General features: G+C 33.1%; 1 protein-coding gene across 3 annotated transcripts in view; it reads left to right on the forward strand.

The window, feature by feature from the left end:
• The first annotated feature begins 886 nt into the window (after positions 1–886).
• LOC106475663 (ras-related and estrogen-regulated growth inhibitor-like) overlaps positions 887–21427 on the forward strand; it is a 44668-nt gene continuing 24127 nt past the window's right edge. The window contains exons 1-2 of one of the 3 annotated variants that reach the window (XM_022380926.1): positions 887–1410; positions 15750–16097. In XM_022380926.1, the coding sequence (XP_022236634.1) occupies positions 15929–16097 (169 nt within the window). In that variant the 5' untranslated portion in view covers positions 887–1410; positions 15750–15928. The remainder of the gene's footprint in view (positions 1411–15749; positions 16098–21427) is intronic. The other 2 variants (XM_022380930.1, XM_022380923.1) reach the window with 2 other exon arrangements.

Here is a 21427-nt window from a genome sequence, read left to right on the forward strand (position 1 = left end):
ATATGTTGGCCTCTTAGTTTCTTTCCAACAAAAGACGACAAAGGAAAAGGGTCATTTATAGACTGCTAAGCTCAGACCATTTTGAACCATATGTGAAAAGCGTACTTACGTCGATGATAGATGGAAGTTATGAAAAAGTGTGCCCATCTAAAACATCTTGTCTATGGTATCTTTGCGAGACCCTTCCTATAGGACTAATATTTCATTTAGCTTAAGTAGTTATTAATTATTTCGATCCAGATTAATACACTAACACTGGGATCATTGTTATTAACATTATATGCCATCTTCAGAGAAGGCCTGATAAATAATGAATGTGGACCTTCTTACTATAGCAGGGGTGCTATAATATTCGTTCGTCCGGGTTCTAATCTGAATAGCACATCTTGTTTTTTAGAAGAATACCTCGGCCCGAATCGTGGCTCCTGGATATATATATACACATTTTTATTATGACAGCCTTGAAGACGGCAGCAGATTAGCAGCAGAAACGTATCATATAAACACATTGACAATTAGTATTTAGTAACAATAAATGGCAAATAGTTAGTGATTAGACTTTGGCTACCGTGTAGACTACTAAACATGCCAGTGATTGGACGAAGTATGTTGACAATCACAATAGTTCCCCACTAGGGCTGACGACAATAGATAAAAACGTTCTTTTATTGGATTATTTAGATTCGTTTATTCCGTATATCTGCTTGTTAAACATGTCACATTAAAATCAATCAACACGATTTTATTCAACGAAACACAATCTAAGGAACGACAGGATATCAAGCGATTCATCCTACGATCGCTTGTCGCGAATAGGTTGTCATGACAACGAAATAATAGTCAGGAGCATGCGAAGTAAATGATTAAAACCTTTCTGAGGCTCAGCTTCAAAACTAAAGACTGCGTGAAGCTCGAAAAAGCGAGTGGATGGAGCGTGACTCCTTGTAACAGTGGTAGAAGTTGTAGTCCCATAAAGTTTGTTCTTGTATCATCTGACCTTCTTCATGAGCTAACTTTGTCGTCTTGGGATTCGCCTCTGCCAGCTTATTAGGCGTCTTGTTGAATAAATTCTTGAAGAGAAAAGTCAACACTCATTTCGTCTTTGGAAACTTCCGTAAACATAGAAAGGCCACCTGAGAAAGGAAGGCCTATCCTCATATTTTACTCTTTTATCTAATTGGTTTAAATGTGTTAGATAATATTGGAATAAAGAACGATTCTCGTAAAAGTATTGTTATAGTATCAACTGCATTGTGTATTTTCTTTTTAAAAGAAAAATAACAATTAAAACATCCAAATAATAAAATACAATTGTTAAACAAAGTTTCGCCTAACTTTTGACACCTGTTCTAAAGGTATTCAAAGACGCAGGACCAATGTGTTATTTTGTACCAGATCATCGTGACAAAGGTAAGAAATTCACACCTTTAGCTAGCCACTTAAGAGAAAAATAATCTAATGTTATAATACGATTATACAACATTGCTTAGTGTTTTACATACCACCAACATTCGAGTTGTAACTCATATGATATTAGAACTATGATCATAATGTTAGATTATAAAGAAAGAACAAACGATTTTATATTTAATATTTATTGCGAATATAGGGGTATAACGATTTGTAACTCTTAAAAATTTAACTAAGTCAGTGACGATCCAATGGTCTGAAAGATACAAATATTTCTGTGCCACACCTTCACCTCTACCCAATAATCTACAGTCATTTATTTTCTTTTACTCCTCTGCTCTTCCCCTACTACCTAATCATCTAACAGTAAAATATGTTTTCAACAATATTATTCAGAATTTTATAATTATTGCAATTTAATAATGATGACAACCACTACTGCTCGTCTTGTCAAAAGCAAAGAGCGCGAAGGGTTGGACAGTTGGGGTAAAATTTTGGTTAGTTTGTAGCACCATTCTAAACTTTAACACAAGATTGCCAAATCTTCTCTTTAATTCATGACATGGGTAAATTAATGATAACTAATAACTCAATCGGGGTTTTACCTTCAAGTTCAATTTTTTATTAACTAAGTTTACAACTCTTATCTGCAAAATCGATTTATTTCTAGAAGTGTACAGTATTGTTGCAAAAAGTTATTGTGATTGTACATAAGAAGTTGTATTATTATTGTGGTGACAGATAACGTATCGTTATTATTGTTTTTCTTATTATTACCATCATAACTGTAAATTCCACCAATAAGAAACGTGAACTTCATCCAATCATCTATCATTCGATTTCCTATTTGTATGTGAGTTTAGTTTCCGGGCATTTCACCCCTTATCAGCAACTTTGGGCACACGCAAAAAGAAAAACCAGACTAGATCTCTTGCAGTTGTGATCTGTGTTTAGTTTCTTAGTTATTTTCTATTCACCACAGTGAACCTATATTGAAATAGGTATTTGAATAATATGTAACATTAATAACACTCGTCTATGCACCTGGATTACACAGGGAACAATCGGTTTAAAATCATATGATTTGTTTTTTATCTCGTCACCAAAATTGTACATTTCCCAAGAAAGAAACGTGAAATATAGTCTATCTTCAATTCGATACTTTCTCTGAGATACACCGGTTTTAGGGAATTCCACTCATCATTAGTAACATGTATAATTTTTGGTAAGTAAGTCAGTTCCATGGACGTTTGTGTCCTGTGAAAATTGTTACGTATTTTTATGTCAATATAAAAAATGCTATCTAGACTTACTTTACTTAATGATTAGTTTTTCTGAAGGTGTTTGGACCGCTGAATGTTTTATAGTTAAGAGGAAAGTCAGGATTGGTGGCCTAGTGGTTAGGAAGCTCGACTTGCAAACTGTGGGTCGAAAGTTCGAATCCCCTTCGCCGAACATGTTTGCCTCTTAGGGTTGTTGACAGGGCCAGCCACCCGAGTGTAAAAATTCTTGGCTAAATACCCGAACGGCCGACCTCAAAACTAGGTGGGATAAATGCAACTGAAGAAGAAGAAAGTCAGTATTACTACTAATTCAATCATGGGAATAGTATAAACCAGAACTCTGGTTGGATATAGTCTTCAACTCTTTAAACCATAACACATACTCCAACCAAATATGCAGTAAGTCTTTGTAAGACTATTTCTTTACAATTACACCTTATAGCAGTTTCGAATTTGAAATTTACTGCCCCGGTCATTTTTGGTATAAGGATTATAATGCATTTTCTTCTTTATTTATAAATATTCATAGTGTTACTGTTTATCATCCTAGATAGACGATATTTGTATTTTATGCTTATTGTAAAGCTGCCGTTGTCCCTAATTCTGAACTACTGACCACAGCCAGTCAGCAGAATTCTACCACTCACTATCCATGCTAAGAGATTGACTGCTACTCTTGTTTTGCAACCACCGCTTAAAGCGCGGATAATATTTTGTGGTATCGCATGGATACGAACCCAGCTCGCCAAGTTCAAAAATCAGAGCTCTATACCACATGGACAACCCGCGTCTTTCCTAGATAAACGAACACGAGCGTTTTTGTGGTTGAAGTAAATGGGTTTTGTGTTTGTTTTCGGATAATCGCACAAAGCTACTTAACGGCTATTTGCGCTACTCGTCCATGGTTTTCAAATGTTAGACTAGAGAGAAGACAGCTAATCAACAGGACTCATCGCCAACTCTTGGGCTACTCTTGTTTGGCCGAATAGTGGAATTTCAAATTATCATCATCGTTATGAAATACCTATGTTGCTAAAGTGTGGAGCGAGGTTTTGTTTTGACGGTAACGGAATACGAACAAGGGACACACATCTCGACTGTCCGGCTCATTAACTACTAGGGCACGCTCGGCGTAAAGTAAATGGAAGAAAATTAAGGTGACATAAGTCTGATAATCTCTGAATAATGTTGTATTTGTTTTATCGGAGTAATAAGGACGTTTTCATAGCCTCACGTAAGTCTTTATTTGTTTTTCTGAATAAACCCATAATGGGCTACCTGTTGTGTCTACTGCGAGAAATCGAATCCCGGATTTTAGCGCTGTAAAATGCATAAACCTACCGTTGTTTCATCTGGGGATTGCATAATCAGTCACAAACAATGAAACTTCTCAAATGCATAATGCATAACCAAACTAATCAAACAAAATACTCAAAATAATCATATATGAATGCATTTCAAAGCAAATATCTTTATTACTTGTTTATGCAAAGTTAATGTAAACAAGAAGTAGTCTACTGGCAGCTATTTATTATTCACGCGAAGCAGGAAGATGTGTATGATTTGTATATAGGGTCAGTTTGAAGATAAAGATGCCTGTGGCTTGTATAAAGGTTCAGTTTGAACATAAAGATGTCTGTGACTTGTATATAGGGTCAGTTTGAAGATAAATGTCTCTACTACTAACTGTTGTACAACGAATTATAAACGTCAGTTGGTGAACTACTGGACACGTATAAAATATCTACTTAAGTGTGAAAATATCTACCATATGTTGTATTTAAATTTCTGAAATAACTCAAACCACACCTCAGGATAAACAAATTACTCATCTGAAGTTCATTATGACACAGAATGTTTTACAAACTACCTTCAATATGTTTTTGGTTTTTGATATTTATCTGTAAATATATCATTTACTTTCTAAAATACGTAATTTCAGTGAAGAAAGAGAAAGGATTACTAAATGACGTATGACCTAAACTATTCTTTGATTCGCTACTCCCTTTGCTCTAGAAAGTAGTTTTGGAAAATCACAGCTCTTCAGTATTGCTTGAGAGAACAAAGCAAAGAAATAAAACATGCTTCATATAGGAGTGGGGTGTATAAACTTTGTAGGATTAATGTTAAATACTTTATTCACAACTAATAACCTAAAATACTTAAGGTATTTGCATAACACGTGACTGTACCGGCACGATTAATTGGTCAGAAAAGTATCTGATGATTTTCTTGTAATTTTTTGCCGTTACCAAAGCGTGTAATTTCATTGTATAAAAAAATCCTACAAATTGTTTGTTATTGTTTACCTTATATTGATTATAAACAGGAACTATGTGATGAAAATACACACTCATAAAAATAGTTGAAAAAGGTAGAAATACACAAGTTATATTGAGAAAAAGAGAGTAAAGAAATAATTTTGCTAACACAATTCACGTGTCACAATTACTTACTTAACCATAATTATATAAGAATGATATGTTTTTTATCAATCAGGAAGACAATATTTTTTGGCAGTTTAGTCAAAACGTAAGGAAAGACATGAGTTATATTATAGCTTGCCATGATATCGTGATTAATTTGCTGTAATGATTGTAACCAAACGAAGTGTAGATCGTAAGGTTTATGTTCACAGCAACCATGAACCAAACTATTCAACTGATTTATAGGTTTTCATACAACGGAGAAGCTTTTATGAGCTCATTGGTTAGTTTCAGGATAGAAAAGAGTACTATGATACACAAAACATTAAACCAGTATTGTTTGCATCACGCAATATATACCCTCCCATAAAGTAACTAATTCATATTTAGTAGTAATGGCATACTTTTCTTTTTTGATAAACACAATGAAATAAGAAACAAAATACTTATGTAAGTATTTTATGCATACACGTCCCTTGAAAGCGTATTTCATAATATCGTTTGTCACGCTTTGGCCTCGTCTTTCATTTTGGACATAAAATATACAAACAATGCAAAATTCGTGAGCTAGTGTAAACGTATTTGCATCTGGTTTTCAGTGTCTCTTCACCAAACATTTTACTGAAAAGCTCACATATGTCTTCTTTCACTACCATGCAAAACACCACAGTTTTTTGAATTTCAAGAACAGATACCATCCTGGGTGGGCGTACTTCTATAGAAAGGAATGTTTACCGAAGTAAATGTCCCTCAGTTGCTTCCGAGTATACTTAGGGATTATTTGACAGAAACAAACTGAAACTCTGACTAGCAACTGTTGATGAAAGCCTCTTTATTGGAGGAACTGAAGTGTTGATCTAGTTTAAGCCACGATTATAAGAGCTTTAGCTGTACAAACTGGAGATCTTCTCCAGCTTTGGGCAACATTCTAAAAAACTAACATAGTTATATAGTTCACGACAAACATTATTTTTATGGGTAGTTGAGCAATTGTTTTTTTTTATTGAGACTGTAAGGTCTACACTTGAACGGTGAAGAACGTACTGTATTTATCTACTACAGTCACACTATACTACCTGTTTATATACAGATAATATATAAACGACATAGGTAAGCTCTTTCAAAGCACTTCAATACTTCCAGTAAAATATAATTCAGGTTATTTACATCTGACAACTGTATGTAAGGAATACAATCTATTTGGAGTATTCTGTGTTATAACACAATACCTTACATTGATAGCTATTTTTTCAACGTTAACAGGTCCCTGGAGGTGTTAGTAAACCCGAACACTCCATTCAATAAAGCTATTGTTACTATATATGAAGATATCTGTTTAATTATAACATTATTTTATTTCATTTTTTATTTACTCACGAATCTGGACTAGTAGACAATAAGTGTTGACCAATATTTCTGTTTACTGTTGAAACTGATCATTATTTTATAGAAATGTTTCCTGGAAAAATGTTAGAATTGATATTTATATTTATAAGAGAGTAGTGATATTGTATTTACAAAAAGCAGAAATATTAATCGTAAAGGTATTAAAATGAAAGTGATAATTTTGTACGCGTGAAAAACATAAATACAGGTAGTTTGCATGTAATATAAGGGTGTCCGAAAAGTATGGAACCAAAGGTGATTTGCAGCTTTTCTTAATTTCGGATACGTGACTTATCATGGCGCTGTCAAAGCATGAGAAGGTAGAGTTAATTTTACTGTTAATCCAAACTTGTTTTGAATTACATGGACAGCATGTGGACCACATTCTGTAAGATTCGCTGAAGCGCCTATGGTTCCAGACTTTTCAGACACCCTGTAGAATAGTAAGAGCATATGAAAAAGTTTCAATTATAGAAAGATTCATAAAAGTTATAAATTTAGATACAGATTACTTTTTATTACTATTTATACACCAAATTTCAACATAAACAAAAATGAACAAAAATGCTTTTGATCTTTGTTTTATTGTCTTAGAAATACTGAGGTATAATCACAGTATGTTATTAGTTTGTGGGGACTATTTAAAGACTACACCGTGAAAAAACACAAATGAATGTAAAATAAAAAGATGATAAAGCAAAGAAAGGAATGAAACACATATTACGTCAATAACCTTAACCTTTGAAACGACAGCTGTAGATGATGCCAAAATATTGTGAAAACTTCTTGCGGAACTACACAAACACAATTTACAATATTAGAAGTTAAAAAGTAGGCATAACATTACTCATTTTTAAACAGACAGTTCAATCTTATGCCATTAATATAACCTTCTGTAAGGCATCTAAGGCTTAGATTCTAATCAGGAAACAATTTAATTTTAATTTTGAAGAGCTGTACTTTTAACAGTCACTTAATTGTACGATGCGTATTGGACTCAGCCCGCTGCACAAAGGCAGAAAATATGATTCGCATGTTTTTTAGCATCGCTTTTCAATCTGAGATCAGATATTAAGGTATCTCTCTTTAACCAGAATTCAACATATTAACTATGTCTCGTTGAATGAATAACGAGTATGCACATTTATTTCAAACATATTCTTTATGACTTATGACCTTTTACTTTGCTTGTTTGTTTTGAATTTCGCGCAAAGCTACACGAGGGCTGTTTGCGCTAGCCGTCCCTAATTTAGCAGTATGAGACTAGAGGGAATGCAGCTAATCATCACCAGCCACCGCCAACTCTTGGGCTATTCTTTAAACAACGAATAGTGGGATTGACCATCACATTATAACGCCCCCACGGCTGAAAGGGCGAGCATGTTTGGTGGGACGGAGGTTCGAACCAGCGACCCCCAGAATGCGAGTCGAGCTCCCTAACAACCTAGCCATGCCGGGCCCCAATTACTTTGAACATGACATAAAAACTAAACGAGCAAAGGAGATTTGCTTAATTCTAAAAAAGAAAAACATGTAGACAATTACAATTCATCTGCAAACACTATATTAATATATGTTTTATATATTAGCTAAGTTAATGTAATATGAAGTGTTTTCAACTAGAAACAATTAACTGCGGTGGGAGATACTTTCCCCTTGTAGTTAGCTGGACTTCAGTAAATTCTAAGCTACAATTGAAATCTGTGAAGTGGATGAAATGATTGAAAAATTGATTAAAAATCATTAACTATCGTGTATATTTTTATTGTTTTATTATTTACTTTGAATTTTTACATAACTACAGTCAATGCTTTACATTGCGAATATCTGACGTAAAGAAATAAAGCTATTTTTTTCCGTTGATTAAAAAGTTTCGTTGTTTCTGCTACTATATGTATCAACAACATTATATATCTTTTTAAAATTAAATATTTCATTTCAGCTTATGTTTTCTGATGGAAATTTTCACTGGATATACTGAGCTCAACTAGAAAGAACTAAATGCACAGTGTATGTGAGAACTCCCATCCGCGGTACATGCGTAGTTCAGTCGAAAGAAAATATGGTTCATTTGTCTCTTAGCAACAATGAAGATAGATATTTTTAATAAGCACTCATTTATTTAGTATTAAATGGAGTACCCGTCTGTTGGACGAGTGAAATAAAAACTCGTTTGTAACAAAGGATAGGAAATTGTGCTTTTATTTATTTTTCTTAACATAATAAACATTAAAAGTGCCATAAAAATACATAAAGGTACCAATACTGAAGAAGAAAGACATACTGTTTTCAAGTATTCTATCAATATGAAATTAGATGGGGGGGGGGGTCCAAGCCCCTCATGACTTCCCTCATGTTATCCTGTATCAATGTGTCAAGTTTGGTGCTGGTTGATCAAGAAATTTGGAAACGTATAAGGAATAGATGGCTGAAAGGTGCGAACAAACAGACACAAACTTAGCTTTATATATATTAGATTGTTATTTTCTTTTAATAATATGTCTTCTTCATTGGATATTTCTCTTTAATAAGTAAGTTTAAGTTGTATTTTAAACATTATTATGCCTTATGCATAACATACACTTTTACTGAAGTTCTGTACGTGACAGGGAAATTCAATTATACGTAATACAATTAATACTGAAATGCCTGCATGTTGCTACTGGATGCAAGTGAAAGGCAGGTTTTCATGTAATTCAGTTTTATGTACTTCATGCAAGACATTTTTCAGGACATGATTATCAGAAATTATTAAGTATGGAAATATCACTAACTTAATAAATTGTAATACGAACAATATTAGCCCATACTAAAACCCTTGCTATAACCAGTGGAAAACGTTTTAAGATACATCAGTTCTCATTAGACCAGGTAGACTGATGAGAAAGAAAATTAATTACTTTAGGGAAGACAGACAAACCTCTTGGTTCTCTGCAAAGCATTTAATTATAGGCGCTTTTCAAAACAAACATTTGGTGCGAAAGTGGGAAAATTGCTTTATGTACTTAGAAAATTATATGCTTTTGTAGTTATTAGCGTATTGCAATTTATTTTCAGCTGCCCTTGTTACAAGTTCTCTGACAATTTTCTGAAAATTTAACCTTCTTACAACACCTCTTTCAATGAAGAGCATGGTCTGTGAAACGATTCTGATCTCATATAAGTTTGAAATAATTTTAGCTACGAAACAGTTCTCTCTGCAGATGCAAAAGTCAGTGGAATTGTAAGTAACATTTTGAGAAATGTACACATCAGTTGTGTTGCTGTTAAAGCATTTTTGTAAATCAAGTGGTGTTCCTAGGAAGCCAGACATCCCTGGGAAAATTGTAGCTAAACTTTGAAGTTCAACCACTAAAACAATTTACTCATCATAATATTTAACTTCATCGGCGTTGAATAATGCTATAATGATTCATGGAAGCCTCAATAACACAATTTTAAATCTTACAATAATATAATTTGGGAAAATGGATATTTGTCCACCCATTGCGTATGAATATAAAAAAAGGAGAGAAAAGGAAATATGTATAGGTGTAAAGCCTACTATGGGCGACTCGTATGGATACATGTTAATTTATGTGTGTATGTGTTGTTAAAATTTAACAAAACCTTTTTCTACTGCATAATTTTTAAATCACAATTTTCAAACATATTTTTAAAAGCCAGTTTTCAGAGTATTATAATTCTAATAAAAATGTGTCATATTTTAAAGAAGATTCAAGTGCAATAAGCATCTTTGAAAGTGTTTTGTTTTTATTTGAGTTTCAAATAGGCTTGCTATGTAATTTTCTATAATTTTGTTAACAAGTGTAGTGCAAAAACATGGATGACTAATTCAAACTTTTGAAAGAGGGGTGTTATAAAGTCATTATGCAGTTAACAAATGCATAAACAGGGATGACTAATTCAAACTTTTGAAAGAGGGGTGTTATAAAGTCGTTCTGCTGTTAACAAGTGCATAAACATAAACCTTTAAAGGTGGGTTGAGTACACATAGTATCAACATTGTCAAAAATGGATTTTGATTTTAAAAGAACTTTCAGAAAGTGCATATTTTCGTGGCGAAATGTTGGATTTTGTATAATTATATAAGAATGTGAATTGAGAGAAATACCACAACGTTATATATTTTGACACGTTCTATTTAGTAAGTAATAATTATTAAGAAGAAATTATAAAGCCAATGAATGAAGTAAGTTTACAGTTTGTTAGATTGCATAAAAAAATCATCTGGACTTGCTCTGATTTTTAACTAGGGCAACGTTGCTTCCCATTCAATGTGAGCTTTTTTACTGTAATTCTTTCTGATTAGCACCGTTTTATGTGAAAAACAGAGATATTTCTGAACTTGATTTAACTTTCTACTGCGCCTGATGATTGTACTTAATATGTAGGAATGCATGTTGAATGCTGTGTTCTTTATGTCGCTAGTTCGTGAGTACGCCCCACCCCCCAGTGTCACAGCGGCATGTCTGCGGACTTATAACGCTAGAAACCGGGTTTCGATACTCGCGGTGGGAAGAGCACAGATAGCCCTTTGTGTAGCTTTGTGCTAAACTGTAAACAAACAAACAAATATCGTGAGTACGGTAAGTAGTGTCCCTCCGAGTATAGAAAGTAGTTTGTTTGAATGCTATAACCTAATGCTATGGAAGTTTTACACCAGTGAATTTAGTACAAAAAACCAGTTTCATCTTGTTTAACGGTGACGTGGTTGTAAAGTGTTACAATGATAATTAAGTAGGCTTCTCAACTACTGGTGAAGTGTTAGTGGTTATATCGTGTCTTTTCGCTACGTTATGCAGTTGTTTGTCAACTGCTAGGTCGATTTTGACCTTACAGAATAGTAATTTAGTAGTGATTTAGTAGTGATCTAGAACTTAGCGTGCGATACAAGTTTAGAAAAAGTTTAACGGATTTTAAGTAAAAAAAAAAAAATGTACACTGGCAACTGCGCCGAAAAACTCAAATCTGAAGCATGCAACGCCTAAATACGTTAAAGTAAACTAAGAAATATTCCAACAGCATAAGTATTCTTCCAGGAATATGTCTACACAACACCCGTGGTATGAATCTTTGAATGTTTTAATACTGTGCATTGGATGTCTTGTAAAAAAATTTTTAATTTATAAGAAAAGATCAAAGTGTTTTTTTTTGTTGGATTTCTTTAGCAAACGACTGATAATTATATTTTAAGAAAAATGTTTGCTTCTGTCAAGCTTATCAACAGTATGTTCAGAGACTTTAGAAGTATATCCCAAAACTGTATGTGATACAGACTAGCGAGCACTTAAAATATTCACCATAAGATGAGCTGAGCGCACCTAAGTAGTTAGTGTGCCGGACTATGGATCCGATGTTCACGCTCCACTACCGTCAAAGATAATATCGCGCATCGTACTTTGAGGTCATGGGTGCGTTAAAAAGAGCGACAGTAAAATCTTACTATTCGATTATAACAGTCGATGGGTGGTGAATGGTGTTTATTTTAGTTTATCACTTCGAAATTAGAATAGTTAACACAGATAGTTTCAGAATTATTAATAGAACGGTTAACACAGATAGCCTTCAAATATAGGTTTGCCCGAAGTTCAACAAACAGCATCACGAGATATAAAATATGAAAAATAAAATTGCCTTGAGGGGATTGAAAAGCAACAAAAACCCGACTTTCATCTTGAGCTTAAAGGCGTGTTAAATTTTGTGGAAAATAAAAGACCTACAACTGTTAACGTAGAATCGATATTTCGACTCATCTTGTGATCTAAACATGGGCCGAAAGTAAATATATTTTATATATCGTCAGTTAAGTAAATGCGCATTTTTAAGGAGCCGGTATGAATGCTGTTGAAAGAGGACCTAGTAGGTCAGCGATAAGTTTACGGACATACAAATCTAAAATCCGGGGCTCGATTCCTCGTGGTGGACAGCGCGCAGATAGTTTTGCGTCAAAACACACAAACAAACAAAACCGTTCAAATAAATATATTATTAATAATAAATCCATTAAAGTACCAGCCCAACACTTTAAATCTATCATTAAACCAGATGGAAAGAAATGTCTGTTTGGTGTTAAATTAATTTTTACCACGTGGAATACGAGAGTGATGACAAACTGACTACTAGGATATGGTCATTCTGGTGAGCAGCTGTTTGTACCTGATTAAAGATTTCGGTTGAGAGGTTTGTGTAGAATACTGTGTTTAATAGTAAATTATAACACTGTGTAAGGTTCTGTTTCAGATCAAACAAACACTGACATAGTTTGCACTCTAATGTTTTAGGTTTCATTCCACGTTCTGTTTCTGAGCTATCAGTTTTAGGTTGTTTTATCTTGTCTCCGTAGTCGAGTAAGTACTTAGGTAAAGTGATATGATGTATTATAAAGTCACGGTATCGTTCAGATACTTAAATATGTTAAAGCAAATGAGAAGTATCTTCATGTAATTAAAATACCACTTGCCGTTTGAACCTGGTAGTTTTACCGAAATGATTTAAGGCACTAAACAAAGGTGGGAACTTTGGGGCAACTGACCCAGTAAATGATGTTTTCTGTGAATTTATTAGTGAACAGTCAGAGAGCATATGGGACAATATTCTAACGGTGTGGAACTGAACGACAAATGAAGGTGATTCACATATATTAGTAGATAATTGGTTTATCAGTTTGACTGAAGAACCTGAAGTTTTACTGACTGTAAGAGAAGGAGAACTAAGGGGAATATTTATCAGCTAAAGAACTACTGTTGGATATTGAATCTGTGGATTCCAGGAATTATTTGCGGTAGAATTAGATGCTATTCCCATGAGGCAGCACAACAGACATTTTTATGATAAAGTAATTTCCCTGCACCTTTTAAGAATTATAAATGTCACCAGTCTCTTCCGAAGTAATAATAAGTAAAGATATAGTCCTTGAATAGTCCTCTTCTCAAAAGGTATTTACTATTTATTCGTTTATAACCAATGCCTCACACCATGTATTATAGTTTAATCTCGACTATGTATTTCACTTATCATGCCACAATTGTGTGGTCAACACGCTCACAGAACGTGACTAAATATCGACAACAATCGACTATTGAACAAACTAACCAATTGACATCGAAGCATAAATGAAAGGCCTAATTTCGTAAATTCAAATACACATTTCCAATAAGCTATTTATCAGTTGTAAAGTATGATGCAAGATATTAAACAACAAAAACTAACTATTCATGATTTTAAGTGAGTAATGATAAAATATATAGTACCTTATACTGTGTATATCATACACAAAATGCAATATTGCTAATTATTGGTTTTAAAAGTGATCGAAGAACAGTCAAGTTGCATGTGAATTTGACTTTACAACGTACTGTTTTTAACTACTGAAAATCTTTATATAAACATCTGATAGCAGCTCCGCCTATAGAACATGCTGAAGCTAATTTGGTAATGACAAATGACTAGAGTAAGGATACAAAGGTTGACAAGGAACGTTTGAATGGAGCTACAGTAAATTCTAATAAATTACAAATTATTTTTCCTCCATGTCATTTGCACACCGTCCTTCATCAATATACACGCAGCCACTCCAGACTTATCTTCCTGTGAGTACAGACACACAGTAGGGATATGGTTTTAAGACCGGGTAAACTCACGGTTAAAACAGGAATATTCAATTAGGCTTTGAGAAATTATTAAAAGGTTGGGTTGTATAATGCTTATATATATTAATAGAGAATTTAAGTATTGGAAAATGTACGTCCATTTATTCTGGAAGCATCACAGTTGGTTGCTATCTTCGACTGACTGGAACAAGCTTAGAGTGTACAGGACATCATTTCTCATAACTTTGTGTTATGTTTGTAATACTGAAGCCTGTTGTGTTATATGAGAAGCTTCTAGCATTTGAATTTCACAGTATCTTAAGTTTCCCGCCTTACTCTACTATTATGTTACAAACGATTTTTTATTGTTCGTTGTTCATTAGTGACATCAAACCATAGAAACTGACGGGCGTTTAAAAGTTTAACAGTTAGTTCTGTTATCCAATAGAAATTGACAAGTAATAAAGAAAGTTGAATAATTAACTCCTCGACCAGTGGAAACTCATATGTAATGAAAAGTTTAACAGCAACTTATCTCGCAGATAATAAAAAGATATCAAATATTGGCGCTCTTTCCTAATAAAACTCATAACTAATGAAAAGTTCAATAATTATATCCTCAACCAATAGAAATTCACGGGTAATAACTATTGTTCTCTATCAGTATGTTGTGAGTTAACAAATATTTCTAAGGGATGGCACTACCAGTTCATGACGATTGATTCCATTACACCACAAACATTCACTTGGACTTCAATTATAAAAGTTGCTATAATTATACATAAATGTGATAAAGACTCAGCTTTATAGCATAAAGCTTCTGCTTATGATTAGTTTTTAACGATAAGGTGTTGCCAACATTTATGAGCTGTGCTAGTGATAGTTAGACACAATATAATGCAACAAAGATATATGTAGTTTCTTTAATTTTCAAAGAATGTGAATCATACAAATATTGAATTAATTAAGCTTAATTATCGTGGTTTTTGCTTTTTTTTTATTTATCAAATTTAACATGTTCAGGGAATAAGTATTAAAATTTTCAAATGTTAGACTTCTCTCCAAAATCGAACACATACTCCTGTCAAAAAATTAACAAAACAAAATACAAACAAAAACGATTGACATGCAAGAATGGAATCTTTTTCAGGATTAGTGCCGTAATTTTATCTTAGAAAAATATGGTCGTTTGCATGAGAAAGATGCAAAACCTAAACGAGCACATTTGGCATGTGTGATTAAGTTACCAAGAAATATAAGACGGTACCATAGCAGTAAATCTTAGTTGAAACTTCGGATTGTCTAGCTTTTAATTTAATTTTAACCAATTTAATAGAAATATGAAACCTTTAGGCGTTTAGCATTCTCGGAAATATTCTTTTTGCTGGGTCTGTTTTTACAATAACTATTCTTCAAGTAACGGTTACACACTAGGTCAGCGGTTCTCAGACTTTAGTAACCAGAAGACCCATTTGAATTTAATTTAACTCCCAAACCTATTGATATTTTTTGTTTGAAAAAAAAAACGATTCCTTGTACATAAAAAACTGTATTCCAAAATTAGAGTTTTAATATATATATAAATATAATTTTATGGAAAACCTTTTTATTTTACAAATCATATTTCTTTAAATATCTTTATGAAATTTCAGATATGATCGCGGACCCTCTGGAATAATCTCGCGAACCTTTGGGAGTTCTCGGATCCCAGTTTGAGAAACGCTGCACTGGTGACGCATGAATACCCTTTTTCATCTAAAAAAAAGTTGAATTGTTCTTAAGTTCTTTTTTATAGGTTACTTATGAAATTCAGTTAAACAACAACAACAAAATGCACCACCAAATGACACACGAGGATAACAGTGGAGACACTGTTGCATCATCTATATTTCCACCTCGATCTCCAGGAGGTAAGTCGGTGTTCAGCAGACTATCACACCATGCTCGTCCAAAGACACTGAAAGTTATGGTGCTAGGGCTAGCAGGAGTAGGAAAGTCAGGTGAGTCATATTGTTTTTATAAAACTAAGACATTAGTAAAAACTTACCAGCTATTTCTAAACAATATTTTGGTTTTCACGGTTAGATATTCTTTTCTAAAATAAACTTTGTGCATTTTGAAACTAAACTGAGTCTTAAAAAAAAGACAATATGTCCTTTATAATGACGAGAAGCGAATGAATTTGGATTTTATATGCTAAATAGTTGTGTTCAAGATTGGATAAGAAACATCATTTCGTGAAAACGAAAGTGATTAGTCAATTATTATATTTCAAATCAAAATCAATTACTGTGTCCATAATATGGTCTGATATACATATACACGTGTGAGTAATGCAACGGAAGTCAGTAATTCCTAGTCTTGAATAAACCACAATTAAAGATGGTGTAATGAAGAATCTTAGGTTCAGTTTTATGATTTGGATTGAAAACTCTTTAGCATTATTTCAGTGAAAAGTATTTCATAGTTGTTACACTCACGGGTACTGATGAAATAGGAGATTATGAATCCTAGCCAAAATCTCATATTTTTTCAGGTAGCAACAGAATGCATTTCTATCAAGTTGAAAAGTGAACTATTTATTCAAGTAATTTAATACACTTTCTGATCAACTTAAGTAGTTCCATTTCATTCTATAATCTTGGAGTTGTTAGAATCTACTCTCATTTGAGTTATACGTATATTAAATTCAACACGGTTTAAAAAGTACTCTACATCTTACCAAAAATATTTTGTTTTCAAAATCAAAATATAAACAGAATTTAGATCAGCAAAATATTAAAAAATTCAGTTATTAACCATTACAAGTTGCCAGACTGATGTATTTGCAGAATAATTTTTTGCTTTTATTTTATACAGATATTAGTAGATTCCTGAATAACTGTTTCTATTAAAGAGAAAACCCCATATTTCAGTTAATTAATGTAACATTTAGTTTTCCTAATCTAGTAACATTAGCGGAAGAGTTTTGACAGTGAAATATTGTATCAAAACTATGCTGCTAATACTTTTCTTAAAAGCTGTCTATATTCTATTCAGAGATGCTGCATGATTTTGGTTAAATCAGTAAATCTGATTGTGTCATGGAAATGAAAACTAACTTCAAGTACATATGCAACAAAATTGAGTCAAATATTATGTAATTCTTTGAAACTCCACCTGAAATACAAACTAATTTAGTTTTTTTAATCAAAGTCTTAGAAAACTTTAAGTGAACTTAAGTATTTCTTCATGGTGTTACTATTATGGTGAAGCTCAGTGTCAGAAAGTAGTGGAAATCTGCATGAACAAGAAAAGAGAAACATGCAGATGCTATTGATCAGATACCTACTTAAGCATTAAACGTATTTTCATTAATGGCCTCTGAATTTGAGATATTGAAATAGGATTTATGCTTTAAAAGAAGTTGCGATTCTGACACACTGGAGATTTACATAGACTGCTATATGCTATAAAGACTTTTTACAGACGCAATTAAGTTGGTTCATATTCTTAGTAGCTGGTGTTTTTAGAGACCTAATTTGTAACGAATCGCTACAGCTACCACAGTTGTAGCTCAGCAGGGAAGACACCCACGCAAGCATTATGACGCAAATGTAGTAGCAAAAAGAAACTATAGACCATATTGAAGAAGGATGTAATACAGTCAAAGTGATTCTTCAGACGATCATATTCTATTCCAGGAAAACAACAGCCAAAATTTTGTCATCAGAGTTAGAATTATGGGAAGTGATAAATACTAAAGTAGCAGATCAATCAAAATGGCAGTGTGTTATTGGATCGTAGCTTAGTCTTCGTTTTCTTTCATTATAAAAAAAACAGTCTGGTTTTTATTTCCCTCATGCAACAGAATCATGGTAAATAATATCTTGGACAATGTCATGATTCTGCTCCCAAATTTTGGCATAGGGAAGCCAGCTAATTATACGATACTTGAACTGCAGTCTTTGTATTGAACAAATACGGTCATTATTCTAGGCCCATTGTGTGCCTTTCGATTCTATTAAAAGGTATATTTACTGTCAAGTGTTCTCGTGATAAACAACATCAAACATCTGGCAATTCAGAAAACTTTAGTTAAAATTGAAGAGTGTGAATTATGTATTTGAATTTTTCAATTTAAGAATATAATAAAACTGTGTCCTTGAAGATGGTATTTGCATTGTTATAGTCTTTTGCTAAAGTTTTTTCATTAAGAAATGTTATTGGAAAATCAGTTATTAAACTTGTTTGAAATAAATGCTGAACTACATACTCGAAGAGGACTACAAACAAGTCCTATGATGCATGCCACGCTGCTCTATTGGATGGATCATCGAGATACTGGTACCTTAACTACGAGATTAAGTTTTTATGCGTGCCACGCTGCTCTATTGGATGGATCATCGAGATACTGGTACCTTAACTACAAGATTAAGTTTTTATGCGTGCCACGCTGCTCTATTGGATGGATCATCGAGATACTGGTTCCTTAACTACAAGATTAAGTTTTTATGCATGCCACGCTGCTCTATTGGATGGATCATCGAGATACTGGTACCTTAGCTACAAGATTAAGTTTTTATGCGTGCCACGCTGCTCTATTGGATGGATCATCGAGATACTGGTTCCTTAACTACAAGATTAAGTTTTTATGCGTGCCACGCTGCTATATTAGATGGAACATAAAGGTACTGGTACCTTAACTACTAGATTAAGTTTTTATGCGTGCTACGCTGCTATATTGGATGGAACATAAAGATACTGGTACCTTAACTACAAGATTAAGTTTTTATGCGTGCTACGCTGCTATATTAGATGGAACATAAAGATACTGGTACCTTAACTACAAGATTGAGTTTTTATGCGTGCCACGCTGCTCTATTGGATGGATCATCGAGATACTGGTTCTTTAACTACAAGATTAAGTTTTTATGCGTTCCACGCTGTTCTATTGGATGGAACATAAAGATACTGGTACCTTAACTACAATATTAAGTTTTTATGCGTTCCACGCTGCTCTATTGGATGGAACATAAAGATACTGGTACCTTAACTACAAAATTAAATTTTTATGCGTTCCACGCTGCTATATTGGATGGATCACAGAGATACTGGTTCCTTAACTACAAGATTAAATTTTTATGCGTGCCAGGTTGCTCTATTGGATAAATCATAGAGATACTGGTTCCTTAACTACAAGATTAAGTTTTTATAAGTAAACAAGCCATCTGTGTGGAACAGTCAACTATCTCATGGGAGATGAGAGTCCACACTCGCACACACACTCATGACTGAGGGTGACTTTCGACGAAAACCAGCGTTAGATGTTTTATTTCATGAACAAAACCATTTAATTTCTCCCTTTTAAAGAGATAAAATAACCCTTAAGAGGAAATTATAGTCCCTTGACTCATAACTGGACATCCTGGAGAACTTTTTCTTCCTGCAGCAAAAATATGATAGCATAATTGAAACTTATTTCTTCCACAAAGACGTGGCTCCACTTTTATTTTTGTTGTTGTTGTTTTAACCTTATCTAGCAACCGAACGCGTCGTACCGTACCATTGGCTTGGCTGCGTCTGTGTAAATCTCTTTATATACAACAATGATATGGACTCTATATGATAGAGTTCATGAAGCAAGACAGTTTATATTGTTACCAATGAAATGTTTTTAATTAAGAATTGTTGTAGTGTTTTCTTCCTACTTTAGCATAAAACTTTGAATGACAGGAAGCAATAAAGTTATATGTCATAATCAAAATCCTTTCCTGCTATAGAACATAGGTACGAAAAATATGAAAGAAGAAACTCATATTGCTATCAAGGATATAATTTTTATGAAAAGGTTGCCAGTGTCTTGTTCGTACGACAGAGTAAAGATTTGAAAATATGAAGTAAGACAGTTATGCCGTTATCAATGAATATTTGAAAACAAAAAGTTTGCCATACATACGCATGACTACGTTTTTACTGTTACTAATGGAACCGATGTTATTAAAGGATGTATAGTACAATTTTCCTGATATACAGCAAAGATTTAGCGGACATGAAACAAGACAGTTATATTGCTATCAAAGTTCTTGTACTTAATGGTTTCTTTCGTGATATCGAGGAAAACAAAGTAACTGTTTTGTTAACCCTTTTATACAAGGAAAAGTTAGAGGGGGAATGAAACAGAAGAGTTTATTGTTATTACTTGTTTTATAAGAGAGTTGTTAACGTAGAAGACGCCAAGAGGCGTATAATTTTCTAAATTAGCTTAATCTTTGCTTGTAAGAATTAGATGGGTTTTAATTTTATGTTTCAGTATAAACTTAGTTAATTGAAAATTAAACTCTGATTTATCTAAACTATATCTCTGTAAAGAGTATATAAATCAGTCAAATATCGTTTTCCTGAATCGTCTACAAACTATAAGACGCTATACATAATACATTTTAGGTAAGACTGATGTAAGAAAGAAGGTGGTTTACATATTATTTCTATAAGCTTCGTACTGAGAGCAGTCGAGTTAGGCTAACCAAATCGTACTAATTAATAAATCGAGCACCAAATAAAACCTTAAATAATGTGTGGAAAAACGCTTGCGCATTTAATTTGTAATTACACTTTCATTGTGTATTTGAAAATTTAATTATATGTAATAATTGCTTGAAGTAGTTGGCTTATTAAATATATGATACATAATAACCTTTTTAACCCCGAAATGTAACTGACTAAAAAACTAGGAAAAAATTGGAACTGGAATAAAACCAGTTTGTTCCGGTTTAAATACAGAAATAGACAATGTGAGAAGTAAATGGAACGAAATCAATTATCTTAAATTTAAAAAACAGAAACTGAAAAGCTCGAATTAAAAAGAAATCAGTTTACTCAAGTTTGAATATAGAGAGAAGCTGGGAAGTAGAAATAAATCAGTTTAACAAAATTTGAATACAGAAAAAAGACTAACTGGAAATAAAAAATAAATAGATTTACTAACGTTCGAATTTAGAAAATGACAAGCTGGGACGTAGAAATAAATAAAATTACTCAATTTTGAATAGAGAAAGAGAGAGAAGTTGGGAAGTAGAAGGAAATCAATTTAATCAAATTCAAATAAGACAAGATGAGAAGATGAATCACTTAAACAAAATTTGGGTAATTTTGGGCAAAATCAGTTTAGGCCACTTCTTCCTATAATCGTAAAACATATATAAAATATTTTTTATATAGGTAAGGCATACTTGAATTATAAGGGGTTTGATTTTGTTAAATGGGAGAGTGGTTGACGAATAAGTTAGCTACAATTTTTTCTTGTTTAACTTTTGTTTATTGTAATGTCATATCTACACTGAGTGGTCAC

Source organism: Limulus polyphemus, unplaced genomic scaffold (genome assembly GCF_000517525.1).
Source record: "Limulus polyphemus unplaced genomic scaffold, Limulus_polyphemus-2.1.2 Scaffold149, whole genome shotgun sequence".
NCBI classification, from domain to species: domain Eukaryota; kingdom Metazoa; phylum Arthropoda; class Merostomata; order Xiphosura; family Limulidae; genus Limulus; species Limulus polyphemus.